The following is a 17500-nucleotide window of genomic DNA, read 5'->3' on the forward strand; positions in this document are numbered from 1 at the left end:
TTAAAAAGACCAAACACTAAAAGGAACTTTTTGCAACCCAAATGGACCCATAATGGTCCACTTGGTTATATTTGCAACCAGTGTTTACAGTGTCGACATACAGTACATACATAGAGTCAATAAACTCACTGCGGGCCAGGTAGATGCGTGCAGCGAAGCTGAGGCCCTTCCCAGGGGCTCTGACAGAGGCCAGGAGCTCTTTCAGGGTGTTGTGGAGCTGGGGGTCTTGCAGGGTGTGGTACCTCAGAGCTCTGTACAAATGCCTCTGGCCACGCTCAGATGCTCCTGGGTGGGGGAGATTAGGCTAGATTTTAGACCAGACCAGACGTTAGATTAGACTAAATATTATGAGATTCGGAAGACCATAAACAACAAAATAAATGATTGTGGGGTTCTATTTATTGAGCAGACTGCAAGAAAGGGGTCAATTAAGGCAGAATAGTGATACCAATCTTCCTAATTGTGTGTTTGTTTGTGTGCGTGCGTAATTAACTAACCCAGGGAGAGCTGCGACAGAGCTGCAGAGATGCTGATCGGCGACAGGAACACGTTGGCTGTAGGGTTGCGATTTGTCATGGCACGAAACAGGTTGTAGCCGAAATCCGAGGTGGCGGCGCCCATCTTTGTTCTAGGCGTGGTGAAGAGCTCAACGTGCTCCTCCTCGGCTGCTCCTGCATCCTCCGTGTCCGACTGTAAGAAGAAAGTCAACACAGGGAGAAGAGTCGAAAAGCGGAACGACCACCCAGATATTATGTACAAGAAAACCATTGTAAGGGTTAAGGGCCATTCACACATGACATGAGCACTATAACTATACATATAGTTATAATCTTATGAAGTTAAGTGGATGGCAGAGTTCACATCAACTACGGTATTTTAAAAAATTACAACGACATAGTTATTGTTATTCAGTAATTATAGTGCTCAGTTTGAACGGCCCTTAGGCATTGTCCACATGTATGGCTCAGCTCGATCCTGAGATACTACTACTACTTAAGACCATAAAAGGACTTATTTGGGATGTTCCTGTTAGGCAGGGTGTTTAACTGTACTTGTACTGTACTACATGTTTTTATTGTATTGACTATACCTTTACTGTTCTCCATTCTTGTCTAATAAAACATTCAATCAGTCAATCAATCAAACACTTTATCATAAAGCTGATGAACAAATATACACAGTTGTGGAACAAATTTCTCATCACCTGAGCTTGAGAACAGGCCAAGAGCGCTGCCAGAAACAGCAGAAAAGTTGCGCGCTTCATCCTGTAACACAAAGAGTGTGATAATCAAATACAGATGTATGTCTTTGTACACTAAAATACTTCTCTCTCTCTCTCTTTCTCTCACACACACACACACGCACGCACGCACGCACGCACGCACACACACACACACACTTATGCACCTATATACACATCTGGTTTTCATTGGGCCGACTTGACTGGCTCAGTTGAAGAATAAAAAAACAAACAAAAGATCCATCATGTGCACCTCAGACCACAAACCACCCAAAACTGTCTGTGTTCCTTTCTCCTGTCTCAGCCCTTTATCTCCTCCTCTTTACTCCCTCCAGATGTTTGATGGTAAACCCAGATGCTCATCTTTCCCCAGAGGTAGACGTCCAAAACCACAGCAGCAGACTCTTTGTCCCTGCTGCTCTGAAGCAGGTCAAGAAGACTAGAAAAGTGAAATCCTCAGTGTATGTGCTTATTATCTTCTGAATAAGGATACGGTTAAAATGATTGATCCCAGATGTGTAATTCAATCTTCTCATGCAACTGAATTGCCTTTTCCCAGAGCCTTGTATAGAGAGTGGTTCATGTAACTCGAAATGTCACTTTACCCTCATAGACTCCAATGCATTCTGTAAACCTCCGGTTTGAGCTTTGTCACTATTCACCAATAGATGTGTATGTAGACCTGGCCCCATGAAGTGAACGGAGTTGGTGCGACTCTCTCCGAATACAAGGCTCTGCCTTTTCCTTGCTGAATTGGGATTAAAAACATGAAAATTTATATAATGTCCACATTGGTTAAATAACAACCAATCTAGGCCAAGAGACCACTTCTCAATAAATGTGAACAACCTGAATGCCTTTAGTCTCTCATATAATGAAGGCCAGAAGTTGAAATTGCGTTATGTGTACTGAAACAAGTCTTGACATTGGGTAGCAATAGCGTCCTACTTTTTCCCTCTACAAGTTCAAACATCACTACATTGCTCTGTGACTCAGCTTGCCAAAAGAAATCCCCAGTTTTGGCTATGTTTCACTTCGGACTGGATGGCTTCACATGCAGTAAGATTCTACAGATATCAGACGGCTCCAGTCTAAAATCTTTGGTAGCCAAACCATTACTCTTCCTCTGACCCTTTGTGTCTGCAACAGAATACCTCTAATCCACAAGCAACATTTTCTCACACCGCAAATGATGGTCCATCTGTCAGAAGAATATGGGTCTTGTGTGCAGAGGGGATATATCAAATAGTAGGATTACGCAGTTATGAATTATACTGTATGTATTAATTATAAGTACTAATCAATGTTTTTGAATACTTATACAGATTGAGCTTGGCATCTGGTTCTCTGACACCCTCACCACGTCATATAACCCTAAGAGAGAATTTCAAAGCTGTATGGTATTATTTTAAATACCATCCTGAACTGTGCAAACGCTCAAAATTTTCAATGAGATCATAATCATTACACTTCATGCCACATTACACTGATTGATGCCAAGAAGGTTGAATAGCACATGTAAAAATCATGCTCAAAAGTGTCCCAAAATGCCCAACCATATATTCTTTGGAATGCATTGAAATTGGCTGCAAGTCACTTTGATATCAGACCAGTGTTTTTTCCCAAATCTGGATCAGGGCCCAAATGTGGGATTACAAGGGCGATTGAAGTTCACCGAACCAATCAGGAGAAATTGGTCTGATTTTAACATTTATTCTAGGCTGTCAAAGGCTTTCCAACTGCTTTCACTTAAATACTGTACATAAAACATACAAAGGGAAAGTTTTATGGCACAAGAATTGAAATAGAACATTTTAAAGAATAGGCTATCGTTACTGTAGTCGTGTCAGTTTTGAGAACTTATAAAATGGAACTATTATGTAAGCCATGTGTAGCTTATGGAAAAGATTAGGCACAATTGTGTCTCTGGCACACAGTGGACCTGGTTACACGAGGATGGAAAGAGTGGGTTGTCTTTTCTGAGAAAGAAGCCTGTCGACTGGAAAGTCTCTGCAGCTGTCATTAGTATGATGAATCAACACGTTAAAGAGGTGAGGGTCACAATGAAAATGTACTGTTATTATTGTTTGTATTGCCCAGCACACAAGCCTATATAGCTATATATAATTTAGATAGATATACTGTATAGATATAGATATTCTTAGACAAAACAAAATTAACAGACCCTTTTTACCTCAACAATAAGTAGGATATGCCATTCTGCTTGAGTTGGTGGCAATACAGCAAAGCGTAAAAGGTAAAGATGCGTATTTTGCACAAAGCACTCACCTTTCAGCTTGAACAGCCGTAGCCACAGTCTGCTGCCTCTTCAGTTGCTGCGTGCCCTGCCTGGGTCTGGGAGAGAGGAGAACACACCGGGCTCTACTAGCATGAATTCCACCCGCCCCGCTCTGACGTGGATCATCTGACACAGTGTGAGACTGTGGAGAAAAGTGCTGTGTGTGTTTGCTGCTGACTTTGCTCTGGACTGGCTGCATTGTAAAATCCTAAGAGAATTGAACTGAGTGTACAAAATGTAAGCACGTCTGGTTACAGTAGGTTACACAAAGACGGCACCATCCTGCAAATAAGCCAAGAGGAGTGAACTTATAAGGAGGCAATGGACAGAAGAAGAAGATGTTTGAATAAGATTATACTTTTATACTCATGAATATAGCCATATAGCATTAATATTGACATTGTTGGCTTATCAGATTCTCCATTTACTCACTATAATATTTATTGGCTTGATAATGAAAACATAAATGCTGCCAGCACTGCCCACTGTTCCAAATGTAGTCTATAATTCAGGCAATGACATAAATAGAGATTATATTTAGTCTTTTATTTTAGTTGGCTTTTTGTGAACAATCATGAAAGGGAAATTAGGCAAGTTCAGAAAATAATATACATCATTCACAACACGGATATGTCATATCTAATCTATTGGTATTGTAATCGATTTTACTTCACAAAAGACTGCATGCTGGATAAAAGTTTGGCAAACAAATACATTCAACATTGCGCATAGGTGTAGGGGTAAGCAACTTGAAATTGCAAGCACTAAAGTTATAGGGCTAAGAGAATTATAAATGAATATCAACTGCTCTTATATTAATCTAAGAGAAGATACATGTATTACAATACCATAACAATGATAACTGTGTTGTGAATTGTTATCTCTACAGTAGAATGCATTCAACCCTAGAGTTCTTTTACATCGCTTGTATGATACAACAAACAAGCTATAATATTGAGCTCCGACCACAGTTATACAACATAGTACTCATGATATGCTTAAGTTGCTCAGGATGTGTGTACATTATGATTAACACCTTAAAGTGTTATTATGACTCTTGGAGCTGCACATTAGAATTCTCTATGGTGCAGTGGGGTTGAGACCACTGATTTTCAGATGGGGCTGCCGTCTGCTCCTTGTCCACATTCATTCTGAATGCCGGAGACCGTCCTCACCATCCTATGATTGTGTGCTGCCACCCTTGCTAAACACATTGTCACCCTCTTCGCTATTTACGTCTGTTCCAACTGTATTATGTTTAGCGGGTTCGTCGCTCTGGGTGCTGTTGGCGCGCGGATCGTCTTGGGGCATGGGGTCATCGTCTGGGGCGGGGTTTGTAACCATGCCCAGGAAGAGGGGGGTCATGGAGGCGTCGTCCACGACCGCAAAGAGGAAAGGAGAGTTGAGGGAGAAGCGGAAAATGGAGCGCGTGGCGGTGACCGCGGTGACCGCGGATGCCTCGACCCCTTCCTCGCTCAGCTCCATTTCGCTGGCGTGACGGACACCCGTCACCCTCAGGGGAAGGTCTGAGATCCCAGAGAGGTCGGGTCCAGAAAACAGAGATCCCAGGCCTGAGGGGACAGGGGGAACCAAGAGAGGGATATGAGATAGGAGAGTGAAGAGAGATGGAAGGCAGCGACAGGAGAGTCTGGACATCTATATTTTTCAACTACGGTATCTGGAAAGGCATTCTAAATCAGTGGTTCTCAAACTTTTTAAAGGACCCTCATGGACCAATAGAACCAAATGGACACACACACACTCTCAGAGTTACCGGCCTGTAAGGGGTCCATCCCCTCAAGGAACCCACTTTGAGAATCACTACTGTTCTAAAACATGTCCTCAACATGTTAGTGAGGCAAGTTGTCTTACCCATGCTAGTGAGTGCCTCCTGTAGCTCCTGGCGGTACTGCAGTTTAAACTTGGGCAGGTTGACGTGCATGGCTCTCTCCTGAGGCAGGCGTCTGTACACCTCAGAGATGTTCAGCTTGTGAAGCACAGACGAAACATTTCCTCGTCCTGGCAACGGCATGACAACAAGGAAACTGGTGTTGCCTTTGAAAGGGAAACATGCAATCTGGACAGAAGAAAAGACAAAAACATAACATGCTGAAAGAGAGATCCTTTTCGTCACTGGCTCACTGTCTTTTGTCGTTGCAGATGCATAATGATGCACACGATGGCCGCTCGGCTCGTTCAATAAACACATTTGCTCGGAAGTAACAACAGTTCATTACAGTAAGGACACTATCTGACATGGTTACGGTGTTTAGCTAGCTACTTATTATTTTTGTCCTGCAATATGCATGCACTGTTGAGGGTGTACAGTGTTGTATATTTTGTTCATTATGAATGGTGTTATATTTTACCCCGCTGTATAACGTGCATGATGATATGAAGGATGAAGATGGTGGTGATGATGATGATGAGCGCGTGCGTGCATGAGTGCATCAACTGTACCTGAGCCTCTAGTTGTGCATCGTGCAGTAACCGTAGAGGATACTGGGTTGACTTCATCATGTCTACGGACACAGACCTCTGGTTGTCCAAATAGAACACTCCTTTGGAGGTGGCCTGCGGGTCAAAGCGGGACTTCCATTCACCTGTAAACAACAACAGCAGACATAGGGGAGTCATTACAAACTGACAAAACAGAGGAATGGACAGTGGAATTGCAGAATATATTATTGTTGTATATTATTTGTGTTATTTTAATAATTATTATGTTTTAAATATATAGAAATAATTGGTGGGAAGATGGACAGCCCTGTTTGACGGATTACACTCTACCTTTGAAGTATACTGCATTGATGAGCATGAGGACTATATCATGTGGAAGGTTTGGCATGAAGTTGGCAATGTGGCCCTTGGTGGCATTCTCCACCCATTGGTTGACTTCCTCTACAGAGGTAAGGGGGGCGGGCTCTGATCTGTACCTGAAGGAAACCAAAGCAAATATCCTCTCACAACCTCAAACCAACACAATGGTTTGAGTGAGTTGAAGGAAATTTCAATTTACAAGGTCATAAACATAATGGCACGTATGGCTGTTTGAAAGATTTAGAGGTTACTGCAAATTATATAAAATGGGGTTCTGCCAGTAACCAATGCAAAACAAGGAAGTGAAATCTATAAAGAAACTAACATATCACTAATAATGTATCACAAAATTGATCTATATATTTGAATCAATATAGTTATTATTTAGCAGATTATTATATAGTTAATAACTATTTGGGCAGCTCCTCCGTGGCCAACAGAGAGGTGCTCTGAGGCCCAACAGCAGGCCTGTTTTGTTTTTGTCAGTATACCTGGCAAGCGAGTCTTCAATAAAGGAGAGCTTCACATTAAATCCTGGGAGGAGGAGAGGGATACAGAGAAAGGGGTGAGTAAGATAAATGTGCAAAGATTATACACAGAATGCTTAATTATGGTTTGGTATCTTTTTCTATCGTGTATATCATTTATTTTTTTCTTCTGTTTTAGTTTTCACTACTGATTTAAATGTTTATTCGACTGACAAAAGGTTGCGAATGCACGCACACGCGCACACACAAGCAAAGTCAAACGTCCTACTGGGTGTACCGTAGGACGTTTGACTTTGCGTGTGTGTGACCTACATACCTACACACTACACCCTTAAGCAGAGCATACATTTAGTACTAACACACACACACACACACACACACACACACACACACACACACACACACACACACACACACACACACACACACACAAACACACACACACACACACACACACACACACACTCACACACACACACACACACACACACACACATTCCCACACACCTGGTTGCAGGTACATGCGTGTAGCCACCTCTAGTGTGGTGTCACTGAGATGGCGTTGCAGGCCCCCCAGGATGTGATGGTAACAAGGTAGGTTGTGGGCATGAAGAGACTGCAGCAGCAGTTTTTCTGTTTCATTTTGAGCACCTGAAGGAGGATTGACAGCATTCATAATCACAGGCGTTTCATGTAAATATGTCCATGACACTTCAAGTTGTTTGATTTAACGAATCCTCGAATCCTATATACTTTAGTCCCCCAGGGCTTTACACTAGGCCCCCTCCTGTTGATATCTTTGGCGGAAATAGAAGATCGACGAGCTTGTAGATCGTCTATTTTAGCTGTATTGTTCATCATCACTTTAACAAGCAGATTCGGAACCTATCCCTTAACTAAAATGTCCTTACTTCCCCAAAACATCTTCACTTGTACAATTACACATACTGTATACTGTACTGTATAATGCACACTGACACACACATGTCAAGAAAATTTCGGCAACCACAATCAAGGAGATTGTGGTCAACACAAGTTCCATACAATAGTAAATGATTGGCCATGAGACAACTTTGTTCTAAGTTGTGTACAAAACCTGAACCCACTGCACAAACACACACATACACCCACACAAACCCACACAGGCCTGCCCACTCCCAAGCAGCAATACACACAGACCTAGGGTGAGCTGTGCCAGAGCGAAGGCCACGCTGAGAGGGGATATAATGATGTTGGGTTGCTGTGGTCCGACTGGCAGCTTCTTCAACAGTTGCAGTCCCAGACGCTCGATGGCACCCCCTACTGCCTGGCGCGCCCTGGTGCTGAACACCTGGTCTCCTTCACACCCCTCCTCTTCCTCTCTCACCTCGTCGTCCTCCTCCTCCGGCTCAGGAGCACTTGAATCATCCTGGATTCAAAAATATAAAGATAGAGAGAAAAGAGATTATGCTGGAGGCATGGATGGATGGATGGGTGGAAGGTTCACGTTCCGGCTATGTGTAGAAGTGTCCAAGAACCCTTAACCCCTAAAAAGAAAGCCTGGATACTGAGGCTACTTAACCCCTAGCAGCTCCCTGGGTGCTGGGTAGCACCCACACTGCCCCTGATACGTAGGTTAGGTTAAATGCAGAGAACATATTTCACTGTATATGCTAATATAGACAAATACAGCAAAGGATTGTGGACCAAATTATTGTGGATGGAAGGATGCATGGATAGATGGGTGGATGGATGAATGAATGATATACGGTATTGATAGATAGAATTGATAGATGACTTGAAATCTAGTAGTAGCCAACAAACACATAGCTGTGTGGAATGGTGTGCTTGCTTAGTAGTGTAGCAGTAACTAGACCTGGTGTATCACAGGTGATATGATAATGTAGGCTGGTTGAGTAGCATGGGGAGTTGTGTTCTTACAGTTATTCCCAGCCGGCATAAACACAACAGGAGCAGCGGCACACACAGCTTCATTTCAAAGCAACCAGCCTGAAACACACAAACGTTAAGTTCAGTCAGGACAACCCATATACTGAACGTTTAAAGAATATCATTTAAAATGAGCAATACATTTATTATGGTTTGGTGCTTTAGGTACTCTGAGGAAGCATTATACGTCTCCCCTACCAATAGGGGTCTTCATAATCTGCCAGTAATAACAGGTGGTAGCTGGGGTGATGGAGCGTGAGCAGCAGCAAAAGTAAAATAAATAACAAGCATAAGAAGCAGCAGAGCAAGTGAAGCAGCAAAGCTTCAGGCAGCAGCAAACAGCAAGCAGGTTTAAATGTTTAAATAGGGCGTTCTGAGATTGAAGTGAGCCTATGTGATTGGTTCAGTTAACAAGCCTGGAGCTGAGACCGACCAATGGTCGGCCGCCAGCAACTGCGCTGAGTTTCCTGGCTGAACCAAGGTAATAATAAAAAAGGTACGGTCATCTACGTAACGTCAGCAATTCCAGCCGGCAGATTTGTCGCACTGGGACGTTGGGAGGCAGACTGAAGCTGAGTTTGGTTGAATACACTGGAGTCAATGAGAGCCAGGTGGACCAGCTTATGAACAAACACTATTTCTGAAGGAAAACAGGCCCAGGAAAACATTGTTTTCTGCTGTCTTGCTTTTCAGTGTGTACACTGTATAATTTTATTGATGTATCTAAAGAGTACTTTTTTGCCAAAGTATGGCGAGAGTGTCGGTCATTGATAGCCTGACAACCAATCTCAAAAGCCTCAATAAAATCATACAGTGTGCAGAACCGTGCACATCGAAAAACAAATGATTAGAAAACAACCTGTGGCCTTCTTTTATATACATGAACCGATAAACTGACAAAGGACGCAGAAATAGTGTTGGTTAACAAGCTGGTCGAGCCGGTTCTCATTGACTCCAATGTATTTCACCGAACTTCCGGATCCAGTTTTGCCTCCCATGCATGTCAATGGCACCTGACCAATGGCCTGTGGACTGACTGTACCTTCTTCTATCATAGCCTTGCTATGTTACTGTATTAACGAGAATTAGAAAACTGTGTGCAGCTGACAGAGAGAGAAGGTGGGAAGGAGAAGAGAAAATAGAGAAAATGTCTTCACAGGAGTGAGATGTTTTAACACCAATACCACCAATCAGAAAAACAAACCTGTAACACACCACTATAATGGTATGCATTATTGGGACTAAAGTAGATGTGGTTACATCATGGCCTTATTTCCCCATGTCATTAGCTCTGGGATTCGGTGAGTTATTCTGATTCGATCAGCTCCAAGTCAAACAATTCTCTTAACAAATGATGTTCAGCTTGGATTCATAATTGATCAAAAACACCAACTACATGTCATACTATTCAGCAGGTAGTTTGCAGTGTGTTCCCTTCCATAACCACTGCTATTCTGGGAAACTGTGTGTTTGCCAGAGGAACAAAGGTTATGGTTTCACTGCTTCAGTTCAGAGTAGTTGTGTTTGGCAGAGCCAGATTTCTCAAACACAAACAGCAAACAATAACCTATGGTCAATCTAGTCTATGTAGTTCATCTCTGCAGCAAGAGCTAGAGTCTGCAGATGAGTGTTTACTGCTCCTCTATTTATATCGAATATCAATTGCAGCCGTGATACACACCTGCCACGATTACTGACAGAATTGTGCAGAATTGCAGATGGACAGCAGGAGCTAGAATGCCCATGCATGATGTGAATCTTTCCGCTCTAATTCATCCTCTAGCACAGAATACAGTCAAATCATTTCTTGAGAGAGAACAAAACACTGTCCGAACTCACCTGGCCGATATCTAACGGGGTGGAGGACAGCAAGAGGAGAGGATAAACTGGGACAGAGAGAGGTAGAAAGAGGGAGAAACAGTCGACGCTCGTCGATCTGTATACTAGTGTTCTGTACCCAAAACTCGCATCCCGCTCGTTGGCCAGTTAATGTTTAATTCTGGATTGACACACAGCAGTTGTTACTCACAACTAAATGTAAATAAAGACCTGCAGCGGTCGCTGGTGATTCAGATGTCATAATCTTTTTTTGTATCAAGAAGTTGACCTGAGATGCCTGTGTGACCTCAGGAGCCTATTAAAACACTGGGCTCTAATTATATTCATTAAATATAATATTATAATATAATACAATATTTGATGGCCCTTACGGTCAGCTGTAGGGCTTGAGCAGATTGTGGATGTTATCTCAGAGACTGAGAGAAAGTGATATCTGCTTGTCATATAGATATATATTTTGCGAATAGAGCACTTTGATTTAGGAAAGGGTCCTTCAACTTTCAAAAGCAAAAAGTGTGAGTGTGCACGCAATCATGCATGCACACGCGCGCTAGAGAGAGAGATTCAGAAGTCTTTGATCCATGGAAAACTCCATAATGACTTCAAAAGACAGTCAACATACTGTAGAGAATGTGGGGGTGTATTTTTCCCTGACTGCCTTGTTCCAGCGGTACACCTACGCACATGACCTTGGCACACGCACACATGCACACTCATGTGCACTCATACACATTCACACAGACATACACAGTACACACACATTATAACAAATTCATAAAAAGTGATGAAATGTCTAGAATTGGCTTTTTCAGTGTACATTGTTTATATATATTTATTTTGTTTCGGAGCTTTTATGCCTTTATTGAGAGGACAGTAGACTGACAAGAAATGGGGAGATAGATGGGTAGTGACACGCAGCAAAGGTCTACATACTGTAGGTTCAGTGTAGCCTGACAGTGTGTCGTTGGTTCGAGTCCCGATCACGACTACCTTGGATGCGTGTCACTCTCGCATCTCTCTCCCCATTTCCTGTCAGTATACTGTCCTGTTAAAAAAGCCCAAAAATATTTCTTAAAAAAAAGATGCAGTACGTCACAAGGAAAACTCAGTTTCCATTGGAACAGAATGAAAATAACTTGTTGTGCTTGGCGTTTAACCACTTGAACCCCAGCATCCCTAGCCTTGCGTAGCCAGACTTTATCATTGCGTGCCATGGGCAAATTTCCTTTGCACCGGCGGATTCGTCAGATTCCAGTCTACATCATCCCTATCCTGGGCGGAACATTCACCAAAAATAGCCAATCTACAATCTCAACACGTCACAACGTGCCACGTTGTGAGCTTGTAGATCTGCTATTTTTGGTGAAGAGACTTGGTGTACTGTAGATTGAAAAAGAACGCACCAAGAACAGTGCAACTCACGTCTAAGTGGTTAAACTGGAGTGATATCGATACATCCATAGTATTCTGTGTAGGGTTGGGTATCGTCGGCGATACTTTTAATGGTATCGATTCAATGACATTGATACTATCGGTATCGCTTCACGTAAAAATGAACGATACCTTGTTTCGATACTTTTGAATGCACCCCTTGCCGGTCGCATCTGTAACAGTTGGGCTACTGAGAGTCTAATGACTGCTTTAGTAGGCTACACTCGTTACTGTGAAAATAGCCGAGAATAGCCTATAATGTTTATTATTATGATAATGATCTAACGTCTATAAAATAGCCCATAGAAAAGGGCAAATAATAATAATAATAATAATAAATAAAAAGTATCGAAAATGGTATCGAAAAAGGTATCGTATCAATTCCCAGGTATCGAATAAGGTATCGTATCGATTAAAAGGTGGACGATACCCATCCCTAATTCTGTGGCACCCCTGGTCTTTCACCCACTTAGAGAAACCCTGCAGTAGGCTATTAGGGGGATAGGGTTAGGTGGGGGTTTAGTAAGGTATTTTCTAACTATGGTTCAATGTTAGGGGTTCAGCTAGGAGTTCAATGTTAGGGGTTCAAATAGGAGTTCAATGTTAGGGGTTCAACTAGGAGTTCAATGTTAGGGGTTCAACTAGGGGTTCAGTGCTAGGGGTTCAACTAGGAGTTCAATGTTAGGGGTTCAACTAGGGGTTCAGTGCTAGGGGTTCAACTAGGAGTTCAATGTTAGGGGTTCAACTAGGGGTTCAGTGCTAGGGGTTCAACTAGGAGTTCAATGTTAGGGGTTCAACTAGGAGTTCAATATTAGGGGTTCAACTAGGGGTTCAGTGCTAGGGGTTCAACTAGGAGTTCAATGTTAGGGGTTCAACTAGGAGTTCAATGTTAGGGGTTCAACTAGGGGTTCAGTGCTAGGGGTTCGAATAAAGGTTCAGTGCCAAGTACATTGATGGAGAACATTACTGCATAGACACAAGTTCAGTCTTTATAACCAGCACCATTCTCTTCTCCATTCTGTTCTTTCTATCTGTTCATACAAAGATATTAGTCTACATTTATGCACATTCTATAAGCTGTATATGAATGGTTTGGCTTTGCTGGGGCTAATCATGTGTCTTTAGACCAGTGTAAAACAACAGCCTAACTAGGTCAAGGTCAGCCTGGGTTTTCCCGCTGCAAGTCAATCAATGACCACAGGGTGGCAGCATAGGACAGTATTAGGTTCAAGGCATAATGAACAATATTCATTCATTGAATGTGTGAATATAAATTAGACTACTGGTACATAATGCATAGTATTAATTATGCACAATGCATTATATTTTGATGCAATAATGATCAACTTTATTCACAGAGATAATTTGCAAAGCTCAGAATGAAATATCTGTGTTCATTATAAATGCATTGCACGTGTCCACGTGTGTGTGTATCTGTGACTGTGTGTGTGTGTGTGTGTGTGTGTGTGTGTGTGTGTGTGCGTGCGTGCGTGCGTGCGTGCGTGCGCGCGTGTGTGTGTGTGCGCGCGCGTGTGTGTGCGCGCGCGCGCGCGTGTGTGTGTGTGTGTGTGTGTGTGTGTGTGTGTGTGTGTGTGCTTGCTCGTGCATGTGTGCGTGTGACACTGACAATCATCTCAGCACCTACTGTTGTTCTGAGGAAACTCCATCCTTCTTCCTCCCACCCTCCCTTTGTTCTCCGCCCTCTGTTGCCTCACCAATCCCTCTCTCTCTCTCTCTCTCTCTCTCTCTCTCTCTCTCTCCATGACAGAGGGTCTTTGTCAGGCTCAGCAGGTTGGATTTTAGCCTCTGAGGTCCTGTAGGTCCAAACATGCAGGACGGGAGAGGTGGTCAGAAAGCTCTAATATGGCCTTGTTTGGAATAGCTCTCACCTCTGCTCTCGTCGCTCTTGTTTCATTCTCTTGAACTTGTCTCGCACGTTTCAAAAGCACAGGAATGCCAACAGGTCCATAATGACTCTGACCCTTGAACTCCATACAGTCAGCTGCCTGCAGGGCTGTTGCAGTGGTGGAAAGTAACTAAGTACATTTGCTCAAGTATTGTACTTATGTAACATTTTGATGTTTTTATTTATTTATTTATTTACTTTACTGGAGTATTTCCAATTGTCAATACTTTTAGTTCTACTCCACTACATCTCAGACTCAGAGGCAAATATGGTACGTTTACTCCTCTACAATTATTTGAAAACTTTAGTTACTAGTTACTTTTTAAAGCATACATTAACCACTTCAGCCAAGGCTATTTGAAAATAGCTGATCTACAACGCATCGCTGTGTAGATCTGCTATTTTCAAAGCATTTTTATACATCTGAAAAAGGGAAATGGGATACTGTGCCTAATGAGTACTTTTTCTTTTAATACTTAAGCATATTTTGACACCAATACTTTTGTACTTTTACTCAAGTAGCCTCATTTTTTAATTCCGGACTTTTACTTGTTACAATACAGAGTATTTATTCTACATTGCAGTATTGATACTTTTACCTATTAGTAAAATATTTTAGTATTTTTTCAACCAATGGGCTGTTGCTACAAGCTCACAATGCGACATTGACGGCGTCGTACAATAGAATATATATTTGACTACAACTGTAAATACAGTACTGTTGCACTCATGAAGTAAGCCTCATTCTGGATGATTAGCTCAAAAGTAAATCTATGTGAGAAGCAGAAGGGAAATCATAGAAGTATTCAATAAGGAGAGAGGGAGGTGTGTGAAAGAGTGAGGTTTGATTGAGAAAAGATGAAAATAGTAGGAAGTTCAGGGGACAGAATGCATTAAGTGGTCAGAGTTATGACATGATAAAACATGCAGAGAATACCACCAAGTCAATCATATTTCATTTCAGTCAGTGTGTGTCTTCAACTGACTGTCCCATATGAGTTAATAATTTTGAATATACCAGGTATGGTAACAGTACAGAAATGTGTCTTGCAGAGACATAAGCTGTACAGAAGAAAAAGAAGAAGAAAAAAAAGAAGAAGAAAGAAATGACTTTCACAGCATTTATTGACTCACATGGCAAAGGGAGAGGACCTCACACAGAGTACAGCGCAGCAGTGAAAGTCACATTATGATGGTAACCTCAAATTAAAGCTTACTGTCTGTCATTTCCTCCTCATACGTAGTTGGTGCTCCATTTCTCTTGCAATATTATTTGATTATGCTGCCAATAGAGGGGGAAAAGAGTGAATGGCAAATTGAGTGGCAAAGTGAGTTGAAAAGTGAGTTTAACGTTGTTTAACGTTATTTAATGCAATCAGATAGGACTTTTCTGTTTGGATGTATGAGCTGTCAAGGCCAGAAAGTAGTTTTTGCCACTCAGTAGGCGTCCTGGGAGTTTAATCACTTAAACCTTGGCTTATATACTTGACCGGGGTCCCCCAGGGTTCTATCCACAACTTTCCAACGTCCCATCGTGCATTGCGCAGAAGGTGTGCGGCTGCTTCCGGCGCCGCAGCCTAGTGTGATCTACAAGCTCACAACGGTTGCATCTGCGACACAACGTGAGCTTGTATGTCAGCTGTTCTCCGGAAGTGGCCCACAGATAATGCTACAGTAAATTCTCGCGGAAACAGGTGGATACTATAGGTACAATACTTTCTTTCCTTCTAAAGCAAATCTCCAGGGGTGCTAGGGTTCATGTGGTTAAAGAAATTCAACAAAGTCACTGAATCGCTTTCTTCCTAGCATACAATTTCAAACCAGTCCAGTTCATAAACGTTTGACCACTGTCTCTGGTGATGACACATTATTATTCCTTGGGTAGAGAAATGTTTAGACATGGCACTGTATTGAACCGTGGTGTGCAGCCATGCACACCACGTTTAGCCTCTTGCAATATTTGTGAATAGGCATGTTCTGTCTACAGTAGGTCTAGGATTTGGAAGTAGAATTTATACTCCAATGCTTGACATCGATAGCTTGAAAATGTGTTCAATTAGCCTTAATGCTGACAACATGATTGACGTTACTGCATTTAATTTTAAAATTCATATTTAAGTATTATCTTGTATTCTGTTTTATTTTTAATGTTTTTAATTGATGTGATGCTCAAATAATTAATTTGTGTTTACATTGATGATTTACTGTTTTATTTTGTTTAAATGCCTAACTAGAAAATGGCACTCTGAACGTTTTTCCATGTGTGGCATCAGGACGTGGCTGTCCACCCTGGCAATGGGATCCCAAACCAGTCCCAGTGGTTGACCTAGATGTCAAGCAGGCATCACAACCAACTGACATGGCAGAGACTTTGCTTCCATCTGTCTGTCTGTATGTCTGTCTGTCTGTCTGTCTGTCTCTCTCTCCGTGCGCGGCTATTTGAACTATTTTCGCAACTTTCTGAAGATTTTTTAATTTATTTGTGTTGGCTATCAGGTTTAGTCGGGACTCGGGACCCTGTATGCATGTGAAAAATACAAATATAAATGTTTTAATACTCAAACTTAATAGTCAGATGGCTATTAGGACTTGTACTGGCTGAGGAGTCCACATATACTGTATATGAGCATTATGGAAATACTGCATATGTATATTTTTACATTTAAGTAAATTGGGGCCCCTGGTAGTTTAGAGCCCTTGGGCACTGGACCATTGGCCTGGTCCATAATCGGGTGGATGAAAGCAAGTTATGATTTTGTGCTGTTTAATATTTTGGACTACCTCCAAACACATGAACATGGTAGGCCTACATCATTATCAGACTTAAATGTATTATTTATTTTTAGAATGTCCTTATAATGCATGAGGGGCAAAATATTTCCATTCTTGTTTTCTTTTATTACTTTTTTATGTTAAAGTGAAATATCTTTAAAACTATTTCCAGATCATTAATTTCATTTTTTTTTTATCATTTTTCCAATTTATCGCCGAGGTTCCCACTCTTCCTTGATGCCCAGGACTGCACCTATCCTATTCCCCTTTGAACTTGCAACGGTTTGGGTTGAGCATGCTGTCTGTGTGTGCAAATCAGACACCTGTTGCCTGCATGCCTGTGTATTTATTGAAAACATGATTGGGAGAATTCAAGTTCAATCAATGAAAAGGTTATGTTTTTGTTTTTGTTTTGCGTAAAAGCTTTGCGTAAAAGTGGAATATAATTTCCCTTCAAAAATGTTTACCTTAGTAAGAGTTTAGATAAACTCACTCCCAAGGGACAGAGGTTAATATTTAAAGTATGACAAAAAAGGCTTGGGAAAAGTGTAACGACTCGAGCTCACGCGCCTGTGCGCGAAGAGTGAGGGGGAGGGAGATGGGATGCATTATGATGCAATGAAGAGACAAACCAACGTTAGTAGGATAGACAGAATAATTAATAGTATTTTAGCCTACTGGATTGTTTTGGAGGGGGCGGCACATAGTAGAGAGAGGAGGTAGGCTACTAGTAGGCCTAGGCCTACTTAAGTTTGGGGACGAGACAGACAGACAGG

The 17500-nt window shown here is 41.9% G+C and overlaps 3 protein-coding genes across 3 annotated transcripts in view; 1 reads left to right on the forward strand and 2 right to left on the reverse strand.

The window, feature by feature from the left end:
- serpinf1 (serpin peptidase inhibitor, clade F (alpha-2 antiplasmin, pigment epithelium derived factor), member 1) overlaps nt 1-3603 on the reverse strand; it is a 7097-nt gene extending 3494 nt beyond the window's left edge. The window contains exons 1-4 of the mRNA XM_080748962.1: nt 3530-3603; nt 1205-1265; nt 498-690; nt 130-285 (exon numbers count right to left, since the gene is read on the reverse strand). Of these exons, the coding sequence (XP_080605088.1) occupies nt 130-285; nt 498-690; nt 1205-1264 (409 nt within the window). The 5' untranslated portion in view covers nt 1265; nt 3530-3603. The remainder of the gene's footprint in view (nt 1-129; nt 286-497; nt 691-1204; nt 1266-3529) is intronic.
- A 461-nt stretch (nt 3604-4064) lies between these two features.
- Nucleotides 4065-10756, reverse strand: serpinf2a (serpin peptidase inhibitor, clade F (alpha-2 antiplasmin, pigment epithelium derived factor), member 2a). Its single transcript, XM_080749067.1, has 9 exons — nt 10616-10756; nt 8768-8836; nt 8027-8255; nt 7355-7498; nt 6851-6893; nt 6330-6475; nt 6000-6142; nt 5412-5616; nt 4065-5110 (listed from the first exon to the last, which is right to left on the reverse strand). The coding sequence occupies exons 2-9, from the start codon at nt 8819-8821 to the stop codon at nt 4719-4721; spliced, it is 1356 nt and encodes a 451-aa protein (XP_080605193.1). The 5' UTR covers nt 8822-8836; nt 10616-10756; the 3' UTR covers nt 4065-4718.
- A 6671-nt stretch (nt 10757-17427) lies between these two features.
- The window catches only part of LOC308304227 (Na(+)/citrate cotransporter-like), an 18668-nt gene continuing 18595 nt past the window's right edge, over nt 17428-17500 (forward strand). The window contains exon 1 of the mRNA XM_080748790.1: nt 17428-17500. This exon is cut by the window's right edge and continues 361 nt beyond it. The gene's annotated coding sequence lies outside the window, so the exon portion shown is untranslated.

The sequence above is a fragment of the Nannobrachium achirus genome (genome assembly GCF_963921795.1).
Source record: "Nannobrachium achirus genome assembly, chromosome: 19".
Taxonomy (NCBI): domain Eukaryota; kingdom Metazoa; phylum Chordata; class Actinopteri; order Myctophiformes; family Myctophidae; genus Nannobrachium; species Nannobrachium achirus.